The sequence below is a fragment of the Grampus griseus genome (genome assembly GCF_964374135.1).
Source record: "Grampus griseus genome assembly, chromosome: 20".
NCBI lineage: Eukaryota > Metazoa > Chordata > Mammalia > Artiodactyla > Delphinidae > Grampus > Grampus griseus.
The window spans coordinates 15,116,934-15,133,125 of NC_139014.1; the positions used below are offsets into that span (position 1 = coordinate 15,116,934).

Sequence of the window (16,192 nt, forward strand, 5' to 3'; positions counted from 1 at the left end):
AACTGACGTACCTTTGCTAAACTATGAAGCGTTTCTCATTCTAGAATTACAATATCTCCATTTGGTAATCTGACACGAACAAGCTGATAAATGCAATCAGAACAACAGTATATTCTGGCAAAGCTGAAAATTTCCTGAAAGCCTAGAAAAATATGTCTACAACAGATGGATCATTTAGGAAATAAATACAACAATCTGTCAAACGGAGCACTATTCTAATTCCCTAAACTAAAATCGGTAGGAGCTCCACTTTCCAAGAGTCTGTGACATTAGTAAGGCCAAAGAGGAAAAACCTATAGCTGCACATAAACGTATCTGATATGACCTAGAGTGCCACACTGTTAGGTTTCCTGTTAAATATACTAAATTTAGGTAAAGTCCTTACCAGTTAACTTCTTCACAGGTTGGAGCCGAACACTGATAGACTGATGTGTGAGTAAGGGGGAGGATGGAAGAGAGCGAGACATGCCCTCCATAATCCGAATGTGCTGCATACCTTCACTCACTGGAAGTGGTGGGACGGCGTAGTCTGGCTCAAAAGCACAGTCGCTTTCTGTGGAGATGCCACCTGTTACATAGAAGAGAAAAGAGCTGGTGGGAAAACATTCTTCTACGAAAATTCTTCTCTATTAAAATTTATCTTTTTGGATGACTCAGCACAGTGTACACTGATATTGATGTTTCACTGTGAAAAGAAAGTAAGGAATTCCCAACACACAGATTCATTTCTACGTAACTGGGTACTTAACTTCAGGTCCAGCACTAGGAAACTGAACATGAATAAGACAGGATTCCTCCTCGTAAGGGGCTCACTGTCTCATGAACAACGTAGTCATATAAAAAGTAATTACAGTACAATGCAACAAGTGTTACGATTACAGCAATGGTCTTCAGTTGTCCCTGAGAAGACAAACATGGAAGAAGATATTCCCCTGCTTGACAATCCAATCTGTGCAATTCCTAGTAGGATCACTGTAACTCTATTTCTTATTCTCTTTCTCCAAGAATGTACCTGAAAATATAAATGGGTAAGACTAACATTATATGGTGATTTTTGAATCTGCTCAAACATTTAAAAAAAGAGTAAATGATATGCTGTTTACTTCCACTTACGTACTGTTGACTTCTACTTCCGGCAATGGCAGATTATATACTTCAGACCAACCTTTCCCTAAGAAAACTACAACTATATACATTTTAAAAATCTTCCTGAAGGCACTGGAGAGTTAATAGCATGATGAAGAATTACAAGAAGACTGAGACCTGGTATTTGGGGCCACTTTTTACTTTGTGGCATCTGAAAGGCTAAGAAGCCATTGACAGTTTTACAGAGCTGGGAAGACAAGTACTGGAATGGCTGGAGAACCAAGTTGCGAAGGGGGAGCTGGTGTAACTCCAACACTTTTGTTTGGAACCCCAAAGGGCTACATTCTAGGAGTGTGTATAAACCAAAACTAGGGACTTCCCTGGTGGTGAGTGGTTAAGAATCTGCCTGTCAATGCAGGGAACACGGGTTTGAGCCCTGGTCCGCGAAGATCCCAGATGCCACGGAGCAACTAAGCCCATGTGCCACAACTACTGAGTCTGTGCTCTAGAGCCCACATGCCACAACTACGGAGCCTGCATGCCACAACTACTGAAGCCCACACACCCTAGAGCCTATGCTCCTCAACAAGAGAAGCCACCGCAATGAGAAGCCTGCACACCACAACAAAGAGTAGCCCCTGCTCTCTGCAACTAGAGAAAGCCCACATGCGGCAAGAAAGTCCCAACACAGCCAAAAATAAATTAATTAATTTATTTTAAAAAAAACAACAACAAAAAAACTAGACTGGCCTTTACAGGACTGAAGCTCAGCTCCAAATGTCTACCACAAAATTTAATTAAGGCAATCTTGGATTGCTAGTCCCTGCCAAAAACAAACATAAATCTTCTTAGAAGAAGATAACATCATCACAGATCTCAAAATACTTCCACAATTTTTCATATACAATATCTGGTCCTTAACTAACAATAACAAAAAGAGAACATGAAAAAAGCAAATCAGAAAGATCATGCAAAATAAAGTCTTAGAGGGAATACAGACCATGGAACAATAAGACACAGAATTTAAACTAGTATGCTTAACACCAAAAAGATTAAAATACTTAGGAATGAATTTAACCAAGGAGGTGAAAGATCTGTACATTGAGAACTACAAGACACTGATGAAGAAACTGAAGACACAAATATATGGAAAGATATCCTGTATTCATGGACTGTAAGAATTAATATTGTTAAAATGTCCATACTACCCAAAGTAATCTACAGATCCAATGTAATCCCTATCAAAATTCCAATGGCATTTTTTCACAGAAATAGAAAAAGCAACTCTAAAATTTGCATGGATCCACAACAGACTCTGAATAGCTAACGTAATCAAGTAATCTTGAGCAAGAAGAACAAAACTGGTGGCATAACACACTTCCTAATTTCAAGTTATATTACAAAACAGTAGGAAGACAATTTGGTACTAGCACAAAAACAGACACATAGATCAATGGAACAGAATAGAGAACCTAGAAATAAACCCATGCATATACGGTCAACTAATCTTTGACAAAGGCACCAAGAATATACAATGGGGAAAGGATAGTCTCTTCAATAACTAGCATTGGAAAAACTGAATATCCACATGCAAAACAATGAAACTGGATCCTTACCATACACAAAAATCAACTGAAAATGGGTTAAAACTTAAACCTAAGACCTGAAACCATAAAGCTCTTAGAAGAAAACACAGGGGAAGAAGTCCATGAAATTCATCTTGAAAATGATTTTTTTGGATTTGACATCAAAAGCACAAGCAACAAAAACAAAAGTAAAGTAAGTGAGACTATATCAAACTAAAAAGTTTCTGCACAGCAAAGGAAACCATCAACAAAATGAAAAGGTAACCTACAGAATGGGAGAAAATGTTTGCAAACCATGTATCTGATAAGGGGTTAATACTAAAAATATGTAAAGAGCTCATACTCAATAGCAAAATAAAACAAACAAACAAAAAAACCTAATTAAAAAATGGGCAGGATTTCCCTGGTGGTGCAGTGGTTAAGAATCTGCCTGCCAACGCAGGGGACATGGGTTCGAGTCCTGGTCCAGGAAGATCCCACATGCCGCGGAGCAGCAAAGCCCATGTACCACAACTACTGAGCCTGCACTCTAGAGCCCGTGAGCCAGAACTACTGAAGCCTGCGTGCCTAGAGCCCGTGCTCCTCAACAAGAGAAGCCACTGCAAGGAGAAGCCCACGCCCCACTACAAAGAGTAGCCCCCACTCACCACAACTAGAGAAAGCCCATGCACAGCAACGAAGACCCAACACAGCCAAAAAAAAAATTATAAATAAATAAATTTTTTTTTAAAATGGGCAAAGGACCTGAATAAATATTTTCCAAAGAAGACATACGAATGGCCAACAGGCACATGAGAATGTACTCAACATCAACAATCATCAATCACAAAAATCAAAATCACAATGAGATACTACCTCACACCTGTTAGGACAGCTATTACCAAAAAGTCAAAAGATAATAAGTATTGGCAATGATGCAGAGAAAAAGGAACCCCTGTACACTGTTGGTGGGAATGTGAATTGGTACAACCATTACAAAAAACAGTATGGAGATTCCTCAAAAAATTAAAACTAGAACTACCATATGAACCAGCAAACCTACTTCTGAGTATATATCAAAAGAAAGTAAAATTACTATTTCAAAGAGATACTTGCACTCCCATGTTCACTGCAGCATTATTCAAAGTAGCCACAATATAGAAACAATTTCAGTGTCTGTCAATGGATGGATGGATGAAGAAAATGTGATTTTACAAACACACACGCACACACCCTCTCTCTCTCTCTCTCTCTCCCCCTCCCTCCCTCTCTCTCTCTGAGGAATATTATTCAGCCTTAAAAAAGAAGGAACTCCTTCCACTTGCAACAACAGGGATGAACCTGGAGGACATTATGCTAAGTGAAATAAGCCACCAGACACAGAAAGAAATAATCTCTATGTAATCTCACTTATATGTGGAATCTAAAAAATAAGGTCAAAATCATAGTAGTAGAGAGGAGAATGGTGGTGGCAAAAGGAGATGTTGGTCAAAGGGTAAAAACTTTCAGTTATTAGATGAATAAGTTCTGGAGACCTAATATACATCATGGCTCCTAGACAGAGTCAATTACTGAGTCAAAAGTGCTGAGAGTTTCTATTGAGAAATACTGACCAAATGCTGTATTAAAATTGTGTGTCATGTTATGTAAAAAGAAAAAAATTAACATGCTTAACATATATATATTTTTTTGCGGTACGTGGGCCTCTCACTGCTGTGGCCTCTCCCGTTGTGGAGCACAGGCTCTGGACGCGCAGGCTCAGTGGCCATGGCCCATGGACCCAGCTGCTCCGCGGCACGTGGGATCCTCCCGGACCGGGGCACGAACCCGTGTCCCCTGCATCGGCAGGCGGACTCTCAACCACTGCGCCACCAGGGAAGCCCAACATGCTTAATATTTAAAGAAAGTAAAAGTTTAGAATTTCAGCAATGAATTATGAAAATAAAAACTCAATAGGTGGATTGAAAAAACAGATTAGACACAGATGAAGAGAGAATTAGCAAACTGGAAGATAAAACATTTGTGCATCAAAGGACACTATCAAGAGAGTGAAAAGACAACCCTCAGAATGGTAGAAAATATTTGCAAATCATTTATCTGATAAGAGTCTAGAATTGAGGGGACTTCCCTGGCAGCCCAGTGGTTAAGACTCCGTGCTTCCACTGAAGGGGGCACAGGTTCAATCCCTGGTTGGGGAACTAAGATCCCACATGCCAGAGTGGCACAGCCAAAAAAAGTTTTTAAAATAAAAAACTTAAAAAAAAAAGAGTCTAGAATCAAGAACATAAAAAGAACTCCTAGTACTCAACCACAAAAAGAGACACAATGCAATTTAAAAGTAGGCAAAAAACTTGAGCAGACATTTCTCCAAAGAGAAATGTACAATACAAATGGACAATAAGCTCATAAAAAGATACTCATATCATCATTCATTAAAGAAATGCACATCAGAGCCACAATGAAATACCATTTCACACCCAGTAGAATGGCTATTAAAACAACAACAACAAAGAAGTGTTGGTAAGGATGTGGAGAAATTAGAACCTTCATACATTGCTGGTGGGAATATAAGATGGTACAGCTGCTGTGTAAAACAGTTTGGCAGTTCCTCAAAAAGTTAGACACAGAATTACCATACAACCCAGCTATCCCTCTTCTATGTATATACCCAAAGGCAATGAAAACAGGTTTTCAAGCAAAAACCTGAACATGAATGTTCACAGAAGCATTATTCATAATAGCCAAAAAGCAGAAACAACTCAAATGTCATTAATTGATGAATCAATAAACAAAATATGGTATATCTATAAAATGAAATATTATTTAGCAATAAAAATAATGAAGGCTTGATTCATGCCACAACACTGATAAACTTTGAAAACATTCTACTAAGTGTAAGAAGCCAGACAAAAACAATGCCACATGTTGTATGAGTCCATTTATATGAAATGTTCAGAATAAGCAAATCCAGACAGAAAGTAGATTAGTGGTTGCCAGGGATGACTACAGGAATGAGGAGTGACTGCTTAATAGGTACAGGGTTTCCTTTTGGGGTGATGGATTATATAGCAGTGATGGTTGCACAACACTGTAAATGTACTAAAACCAGTGAATTGTACACATTAAAATGGTTAAAATGGTAAGTTACCTCAATTAAAAAATATTACGTAGATATTTACCACCTACTCACATATTTATTCAAACCAGAAGACTAGTAATCATTCATTTCTTCCCATCACATCCCTTTGCAACAAATGCAATAGCTATTCTGCAGAGTATCAACCTCATATAGAGTTCAAATCTACCATGTTCTCTTCATTTCTCCTATCACTACCATAGTCCAGATCACTACTATCTTTCCCCCAAACTTCTGTTGGTGGAAATCTAGGACTTATTCCTTATCTTTGGATTTCAAAACTTTTACCAGAATAGGTCTTAACTTTTTATTTCTCATTAGTCACTGGGTCCTTTCCTTTACTATATTGACCAATTATTTTCTTCTAACCGTTCTCTTCTCTTTCTCTCTGGAACTGTGATCAGATGAAATCTCCTAGACCTATTTCACAAGTCTCTTTATTAATAGATTTCTAATCTTTGGGCTTTCATGAATAGACATGAGACTGATTTATATGGAATTATAGTATTTTACAGGTTTACAAAGAGGTATGTCATTAGTGTAATAATTCCCTAATTAAAGAAAAATCAGCACTAGATTGTTTAAAGACAATATACCTAGAAGAATGCATTTGATTTAGTGAAGTATCTCTTTTCATTTGAAATGTTCTAATGTTAAAACTTAGCTGATAATTTTAGAATCTAATAATACTCCTTAAGGAATAATACTGCAATTAGTCCAGTATGGATGTCCTAGTTTACTTTTTTGCTTAAAAATATTTTCCTCTATCTTCTCTGCCCTATAAATACAGAGAAAAAACTAAAAATATATGTTTCAAGTAAAGAAAAGTACTGGTATGCATGAACAGAATTGGACTGCATTAGTCATTTTTTCTTGGGTAACTAACAACCTCAAAATCTCTGTAGTCTACAACATTCACTTTTATGCTCATGAGTCTGTAGATTGACTGTGGGTCAGCTGATCTTGGTTGGGTTATCAAGTTCAGAACTATTCCAATGTGTCATTCATATTGGGCCTAGTCACTGAAGGGGCAGTGAATATGTGGGGCACACTCTTGTCATGGTAGATCACAGGGCTGCAGGAGACCAAGTTAAATCAGAGGAGCATATTTAAGACCTCTGTTCACTAATATTTTACTGGCCCATGCAAGTCCAAGAACAACATCAATGGGGCATGGAAATACACCTGGTGCATTTCAGTGGGAACCACTGAAAAGCTGCATAGCAAAAGAAATGGGTGTATAATTTTATAACAGGAAGGAAGTAAAAAATTTGAAATCCAATTTACCAGGACTTCCCTGGTGGTCCAGTGGCTAAGACTCCACACTCTCAATGCAGGGGGTCCGGGTTCAATCCCTGCTAGATCCCACTTGCCGCAAATATAGAGTTCGCATGCCGCAACAAAGATCCCGCATGCAGCAATGAAGACCCCCGTGCAGCAACTAAGACCCGGCACAGCCAAGTAAAAAAATAAACGTTAAAAAAAAAAAAAAGAAATCCAATTTACCAAGCATGTAAGATGATATTTACTGGTACTCCAAATTACTCAATCTTCATTTTCCTACCACTCACTTTTCCTGCTATAATCAACTGAATAAAAGTTACTGAAATAATGTGATAGAGATATGGCAGAATAAAATAAACTGCTAATGTGACAGAAAAATTCAGCTTTGCTGGATACCCGGAGATTAGATATTCAAAAGTTGAATTAAGATAGCACAGGGAGGGCTTCCGTGGTGGCACAGTGGTTAAGAATCCGCCTGCCAATGCAGGGGACACGGGTTTGAGCCCTGGTCCAGGAAGATCCCATTAGTTGCCACGGAGCAACTAAGCCCGTACGCCACAACTACTAAGCCTGTACTCTAGAGCCTGAGAGCCACAACTACTGAGCCCACACACGTAAAGCCCATGCTCCTCAACAAGAGAAGCCACCACAATGAGAAGCCTGTGCACAGCAATGAAGAGTAGCCCCCACTCCCTGAAACTAGAGAAAGCCTTCATGCAGCAACGAAGACCCAACGAAGCCAAAAATAAATAAATAAAATAAATAAATTTGTTTTAAAAAAAAATAAAGATAGCACAGGGATATCAAGTATATGGACACTAAAGAAATGTTAGGAGTAATTATGACTCAAAAAAATTTCAGTCCTAAGTCTTATATTTAGTACAGATGATTACGAGATATTAAAGTTCAAGTTAATAAAGAAATTCTTTAGCTGAAGGCCGTACCTATTCTACAGAACTGCCTTCTAATTTTTCAAGTTACATAAATAACCACAAATAAAACTTATAAATCAAAAGCCTCTAGCATGATAATTCATTAAACTGTATACATTACTTATGAATTTTCCAGTTTATATGTTATTAAAAGTTATTTTTAAAAGTACACAGAGAAACAAAACAAAACAGAGCATGGTGATAAACTAGTCCCTAAAGTCAAAGGGCTTTTACATATTTCAGAAACAAAGGGGTTTTGCCTGAAATTATTCCAAATATCATTTTAACTTACAGCACTCGGTGACTCAGTAATAGTCTCATAACGTGCCCATAATATCGGGCAGGAAACAGGCCAAGAGAAGTGTAATAGCTAGTACGGGGTCATGTAATCAGACAGCATGCCTGCCTATGCAGAAAATTTTAAGTAATCTAGAAAAAATTCCACTAGAAAAAAACAAGTGAGTTAGACAAACTCAAAGATTACAGAGTCCGTATATAAGAAGCAAATTTCCAGCAATGAATATGCAGAAAATTAAAAAAAATTTCAACCAGTAACACCAAAACAGCACCATTAAAAACATGAAATAATTAGGAAGAAATCTAACAATATATGTACAATATTTGTATGCTGAAAACTACAAAACACTGATGAAAGACATCAAAGACCTAAATGGAGAGATGTACTATTGACCTGTTCATGGATCTGAAGATTTTAGGATGCTAGGTCTCAAAGTGATCTACGGGTTTAAAGCGATCCTAATGAAAATCCAGCAGTCAATTATTCTGGTAGAAATCAAAAAGCTGATTTTAAACTCATGTAAAAACAAAGGGACTAGGATAGATAAAATAATTTTGAACAGTAAAATCAAAGTTTGGAGTCTCACAGCACCTCATTTCAAGACTAATGTGAAGTTACTGTAATCCAGACAGTATGTGGTATTGGTAAAAGAATGGACACAAAATCAATGGAACACAACAACTCAAAGGCACTGGTAAAGTTCACAGTCCAGGGGCACAGGCTCACCAAAAGACTGAGACCTAATCATAGGACTACAGAATGCTTCCCACCCCACTCCCACCTTAAAATTACATTACTATTTGCCGCAGTTCATTTTATCCAGTACACCATATTCACCTTTCAGCAGAAACTTACATGGCATACTAAAAGTTAAAAAAACAAACAAATGAACAAAAAACAGTATGAAGAGACAGTGCACGCATCAGAACCAGCCTCAGATATGGCAAAGATGTTGGAATTATAAAACTGTGAATTAAAAAAATGAAATACTTAGGTATAATTCTAACAAAATATATAGAAGATCTATATGAGGAAGACTACAAAACTCTGATGAAAGAAGTCAAAGAAGATCCAAATAAATGGAGAGAAACTCCATGTTCATGGATACAAAGCATCAATACTGTCAAAATGTCAATTCTCCCCAAACTGATCTAGCAGACTTAATGCAAACCCAATCAATATTTGTTGATATTGAAAAACTGATTCTAGAGACTTCCCTGGTGGTCCAGTGGTAAAGAATCCACCTTACAATGCAGGGGACGCAGGTTTGATCCCAGGTCGGGGAACTAAGATCCCACACACGACGCTGTGGGGCAACTAATTCCATGAGCCACAACTACTGAGCTTGTACGCCTCAACTAGAGAGCCCACGTGCTGCAAACTACAGAGCCCACGTGCTCTGAAGACTGCATGCTGCAAGTAGAGACAGAAAACCCACGCGCCACAACTAGAGAGAAGCCCGTGCACAGCAACAAAGAGCCCATGTGCCACAACGAACGATCCTGCATGCCTCGACGAAGATCCCATGTGCCACAACTATGACCAGATGCAGCCATAAAAATTAAATAAATAAGAAAGAAAAACTGATTCTAAAATTTATATGGAGAGGCAAAAGACCCAGAATACCCAACTCAATATTGAAGAGGAAGAACAAAGATGGAGGACTGACACTGCTGAACTTCAAGATGTACTATAAAGCTACAGTAATCAAGGCAGTGTGGTACTGATGAAAGAACAGACAGACGAATCAATGGAACAGAAGAGAAAGCCCAGAAATAGACCTACATAAATATAGCCAAAGGAGCAAACGCAGTACACTGGAGAAAAGATAGTCTTTTCAACAAATGATCCTTAGACAACTGGACATCCACCTCCAAAACAATAAATCTAGACACAGACCTTACACCCTTCATAAAAAATTAACTCAAAATGGATCACACACTTAAATGTAATATGCAAAAGTATAAAACTCCTAGAACATCACATGGAAAATCTGGATAACCTTGAAGACATGATCCACGAAAGCAATAACTGATGATCTAGACTTCATTAAAATTTAAAATGTCTGCTCTACGAAAGACACTGTCAAGAATATGAGAACACAAGCCTCATACTGAGAGAAAATATTTTAAAATATATCCAAAGTATACAAACTCAATGATAAGAAAAAAAATTAAAACATGGGAAAAGACCTGGACACCTCACTAAAGAAGCAAATAAGTATACGAAGAAGACATTCAATATATGTCATTAGAGAACTGCAAATTAAAACAACTCAAGGTACCACTGCACACCTATTAGAATGGCCAAAATCCAAAGCACTGACAACACCAAATGCTGGTAAGGATGTGGAGCAACCGGATCTCTCGTTCATTGCTGGTGGGAATGAAAAATGGTGCAGCCACTTTGGAAGACAGTTTGGCAGTTTCTTACAAAACTAAACATACTCTTACCTTACAATCCAGCAGTCATGCTCCTTGGCATTTACCCAAATGAGTTGAAAACTTATATCCATACAAAAACCTGCACATGGATATTAATGGCAGCTTTATTCACAACTGTCAAAACCTGGAAGCAACCAAGATGTGCTTCAGTGAATGGATAAACTGGTACATCCAAACAATAGAATATTATTCAGCACTAAAAAGAAATGAGCTATCAAGTCATGAGATGTCATGGAGGAACCTTAAATATGTATTACTAAGTGAAAGAAGCCAATCGGAAAAGGGTACATACTGTATGATTCCAACTATATGACATTCTGAAACAGGCAAAACAATGGAAACAGTAAAAAGATCAGTGGTTTCCAGGGATTGTAGGGAGGGAAGGATGAACATTTAGAGTATAGAGGATTTTTAGGGCAGTGAAGCTATTCTACATGATACTATAATAGTAGGTATATGTCATTATACATTTGTCAAAATCATAGAATGTACAACATCAAGAGTGAACCCTAGGGACTTCCCTGGTGGCACAGTGGTTAAGAATCCACCTGTCAATGCAGGGGACACGGGTTTGAGCCCTGGTCCAGGAAGATCCCACCTGCTGCGGAACAACTAAGCCCGTGCGCTACAACTAGTGAGCCTGCGCTCTAGAGCCCGCAAGCCACAACTACTGAGCCCGCAAGCCACAACTACTGAGCCCACATGCCACAACTACTGAAGCCCGCGCGTCTAGAGCCTGTGCTCCACAACAAGAGAAGCCACCACAATGGTGAAGAGAAGCCCGCGCACCGCAATGAAGAGTAGCCACCCCTGGCCGCAACTAGAGAAAGCCCGCGTGCAGCAATGAAGACTCAACGCAGCCAAAAAATAAAATTAATTTAAAAAATATATATTTTTAAATAAAAATGAAAGGCTTCCTTAAAAAAAAAAAAAAAAGAGTGAACCCTAATGTAAACTATGAACTTTGGGTGATAATGATGTGTCAATGTCGCTTCATCTATTTTAACAAATGTACCACTGTGGTGCTGGGATGTTAACAGTGGGGGAGGCTGTGGGTGTGTGGGTGCAAGAGGCATATATAGAAACTCTGTATTTTCCACTCAATTTTGCTGTGAACCTAAAACTACTCTAAAATAGAAAATCTTTTTTTTTTTTTTTGCGGTACGTGGGCCTCTCACTGTTGTGGCCTCTCCCATTGCGGAGCACAGGCTCCGGACGCACAGGCCCAGCGGCCACGGCTCACGGGCCCAGCCGCTCCGCGGCATGTGGGATCCTCCCCGACCGGGGCACGAACCCGTATCCCCTGCATCGGCAGGCGGACTCTCAACCACTGTGCCACCAGGGAAGCCCGAAAATCTATTTTTTAAAACAAATAAATCTATAACCAAAAACCAACCAAAAAGAATGGGTAGAATACATATCTGAAGACTATGAAAATAAACAGTAGCAGGCAGGTTGGAAAAGAAGCACCGAATGTGAAGTTCCATTGAAGTGGTGGTGAGTTTGCCATGTTTTTTCTCAGGTATTGCCTCACCTGGACTCAAAGGCAGCCCAAAACTGAGAAGTGTACACTGGGTAAGAAAAAGCTCCAAGAAAATCCCTCCCTTTCTAGTGAGGAACAGGGAAGGGGGCCCTTGCTAGTCTGAGAAACTAGGGGAAATTCCTCCTTTTTCCCTTCTCTTCTATCCTGGTCTCCAGCCAATTCTACGGCAGTAGCAGCAGAGAGATGGTAGTGGTGACTGGGCAGGTACCTAAAACCCTGGGAGAAGTGAACCCTTTTTTCTGACCCCAGGAATTGTAATCCCAAGAGTGTGAGGCAAATCCTCACTGCTTTTTATTTCTCTGTCCTCTTATCACTTGACTTGGATACAGACACAGTTGTAGGAATTGACCAGTGGAACAGGGAAACTAGAGTCCCTGTTTTTTAGCCAGACTACTGGCAAGGGAGAGTCTGAGAGCTGGAAAATGTTGGTAAGATTGGGGTGTGGAGGTATATCAAGCAAACAATCCCATAGAGTTGTATATGAACTTCAGGGCTCACCTCTGAGCTCTGCGTGCATGGATGTGACCCTAAACATCCATACCATAGGCTTTAAGAACAGAGCAACAAGACATACTTACTACCACTCTGGTCCCAGAATGGATACTGGGTCCCACACATGGAAATGATCTAAATAGAAATGCTCAGAAAACCGAACTGACGTTGCAACTAGAGCCCCGAGAATGCAGGTAGGAATCTGTTTCCTGAACATAATCTGGTTGACTAGCCACTGACATACACACACACGCGCGCGCGCACACACACACACATACACACACACAAATCAACCTTCTCCTTAGAACTTAAATAAAATCTAGGGTCTCATATCATAATATTCAAAATGTCCAAGATATAATCCAAAATAATATGGCATATGAAGAAACAGGGAAATCTCAACATGAGAAGGAAAAGTCAACAGATGTTACTCCCAAGATTATACAGATATTAGAATTAAACACCAAAGACCTTAAAGCAACTATTACAACAATGCTTCAATAAGTAAAGGCGGGCTTCCCTGGTGGCACAGTGGTTGACAGTCTGCCTGCTGATGCAGGGGACACGGGTTTGTGCCCCAGTCAGGGAAGATCCCACATGCCGCGGAGCAGCTGGGCCCGTGAGCCATGGCTGCTGAGCCTGCACGTCTGGAGCCTGTGCTCCTCAATGGGAGAGGCCACAACAGTGAGAGGCCTGCGTACTGCAAAAAACAAAAAATTTTAAAAATTAAAAGTAATAATAAGTAAAGGCAAACATTATTGAATGAATGGGAAGACAGAAAATTTCAAAATCTAGTGTGTAGTTTACACATACAACACATCTCCTTTTGGACCAGTCACATTTCAAGTGGTCAATAACTACTGTATTGCACAGTAAAGCTTTACACCTATGTCCAGAATCAAGTTCATTTAGTTTCTAGAATATAAGGCAAAAAGTATGATAAATACTGGAAAGATCCTAGAGTGATGACTCTTACCACATTCCCATTCAACTCATCAATATGGCCTAAGCAGAAAAAAGACAAACCTTAGAGAATGCCAATGGATTTTTGTAACTTATTCAGGTTGTGTATCCCACTGCTGCTGCTGCTTTAGATGTGGTTTTCTTGATAAAGCAAATCAACATATCCCTGGTACCAGGTCTGCAGCTACAGACCTGAGAATGAGATCATCGTAAGCTGTAAGCATTCAGCTGTCAGGGTTAGCTATACATTTTCACTGGCCTACCTGCTATTAATTCTCCTGGTCTTAGGAATAATCTAATCCACAGGGACCTTAACTGCCTTTCCATTCTAAGGGCACCATGCTGGTCTACTACACTAATAATTTCATGCTGATTAGACTTGGTGAACAAGAAGCAGCAACTGATCTAAGTACTGTGGTAAAATATATGCCTCCAGAGAGTGGGAAATCAATTCCACAAAAATTCACAGGTCTTCCACACTGGTAAAATTTCTGTGAGCCCTATGGTCTTGAGCAATTCAAGATATCCCTTCCAAGGTGATGAAGTTGCTGCACCTACTCTCTCTTAATACTGAGAAAGAGGTGCAATGGCCAGTAGACCTCCTTGGATTTTTGAAGCAATCTGTTCCTCATTTGGGTATGCAACTATGAACCATTTACCAAGACTGCTGGATGTGAGAGAGGTCCACAACAACTGAAGGCTCTGCAACACATATGGGCTGCTGTGAAAGCTGCTTTGCCACTTGGGTTATATAACCCACTAGATCCAGTGTTGCTTGATGTATCTGTGCTAGATAGGGATCTTGAACGGTTATTGCACAACTTTAGGTGAATCTCAGGCCAGATCTCCAGCATTCTGTAAAAAAGCTATGTCATCCGGTACAAACGACTATCACCCTTTTTCGAAAAACAGCTTTTGGCTTACCACAGGGCCTTAAAATCAATGCTTGATCATGGGCCACCATGTTACCATGTGGCCTGGGCAGTCCATCATGAACTAAGTTTTGTTGGACCAACAAAGCAATATGGTTGGGAGTGTACTGAAGCACTTCATCATCAGAAGGAAGGGATGTACATGAGATCAGGCCTGAGCAGGTCCTGAAGGCATACGCAATTTGCATAAGCAAGTGGCCCAGGTGCCCAAGGTTCCTAATTCCTGCTATATTGCTTCTTTTCTCTCAATCTGGATATATTTTATCTCATGGAGAGTTCTCTATGACCATCTCACTGAGGGGGAAAAAAAATTAATCTTGTTTACTGATATCTCTGCATGATAACATGCAGATGACAACAATACTAGAGCCCCATTCTGGGGTCCTGAAGGACAGTGGTGAAGGGAAACCCTTCCAGGGCCAGAAGTATGAACAGGGTACCTAGTTGTTCATTTTGCCTGGAAGGAGAGATGACAGAGATACTGTTCTATACTGACTCAAGGACAGTGTTTAATGGTACGACTGGATATTCAGAGATTTGGAAGGAATAATTAGAGAACTGGTGACAAGGAAATCTGGGGATAAGGTATATGGACAGACCTCTTTGAAAGGGCACAGAATATGAAGCAATTTATGTCCCATGTGAATGCTTGCCAAAGCACAAACTCTACAGAGAAGGTGCTTAATAACCCCGTAGATAAGACGACCAGTTTGGAGGACTAAGCCAGTCTCTTTACCCAGCCATTCTATCTTTGCCTAGTGGGCTCATTAACAAAGAGGCCATGGTAGCAGGATGCAATTTATACAGGGGCTCAGCAATATGGGCTTCTGCTCACCGAGGCCAACCTGACTACAGCCACAGCTGAGCGTCCAACCTGCCAAAAGTTCACGCATGCACTGGGGAAGAGGCAGGTGGATGCCCCCAATACACGGTACCATTCATGCGATGGTTGGTCAGTTGTCTCTCTACTCATTTCTAGTCCCTGGTGACTTCCCCTTCCTTCTTAGTAAATCAATTATGAATGTAAAATAAATATTGTTTATAGTGTCAAGGATTTCAGACTGTCTTAGTCTGCCCCCTTGTGGGAACCAGCTCTTCAATCTTTCACTAGGAATAAAATTTATTAAATCCAGCCTGGTCCTCAAACAAAACAAAACACAAAATGTATTTATTAGATAATAATTTTACCCTAGGCTTCACTAATAGGTTCCTTCCTCATCCTTTGTTATCCAACTTTTTATGACCCTTCAATAAAACTTATGAAGTTTTTCAAAGAGATTTTTGTCATTTTTATCTCTTGCGAGAATTCAGATAAAAATATTTTAAATCAGAATCTTTCTAAATGTCCAACAAACCTTTTCCAACCTTTTTAGTTCCCATGCTTTTATTCCGTTTCATTCATAAATATGGATAAGCAAGGAGTGGCTTCTACAAGCCTTCTAGTGTTAACTAGTCCAATTATCATAATACTAAGTAGGATACTTAATATGTTCTGACACAAAACGTGATTAGGGTTG

General features: G+C 39.5%; 1 protein-coding gene across 3 annotated transcripts in view; it reads right to left on the reverse strand.

Annotated features, from left to right (window-relative positions):
- Nucleotides 1-16,192, reverse strand: part of TANC2 (tetratricopeptide repeat, ankyrin repeat and coiled-coil containing 2) — a 320,473-nt gene that overhangs the window by 237,856 nt on the left and 66,425 nt on the right. For 2 of the 3 annotated variants that reach the window (XM_082679739.1, XM_082679740.1), the window contains exon 3: nt 497-568. In XM_082679739.1, the coding sequence (XP_082535865.1) occupies nt 497-568 (72 nt within the window). Of the gene's footprint in view, nt 1-385; nt 569-16,192 lie in introns of all 3 variants that reach the window. The other variant, XM_082679738.1, reaches the window with a different exon arrangement.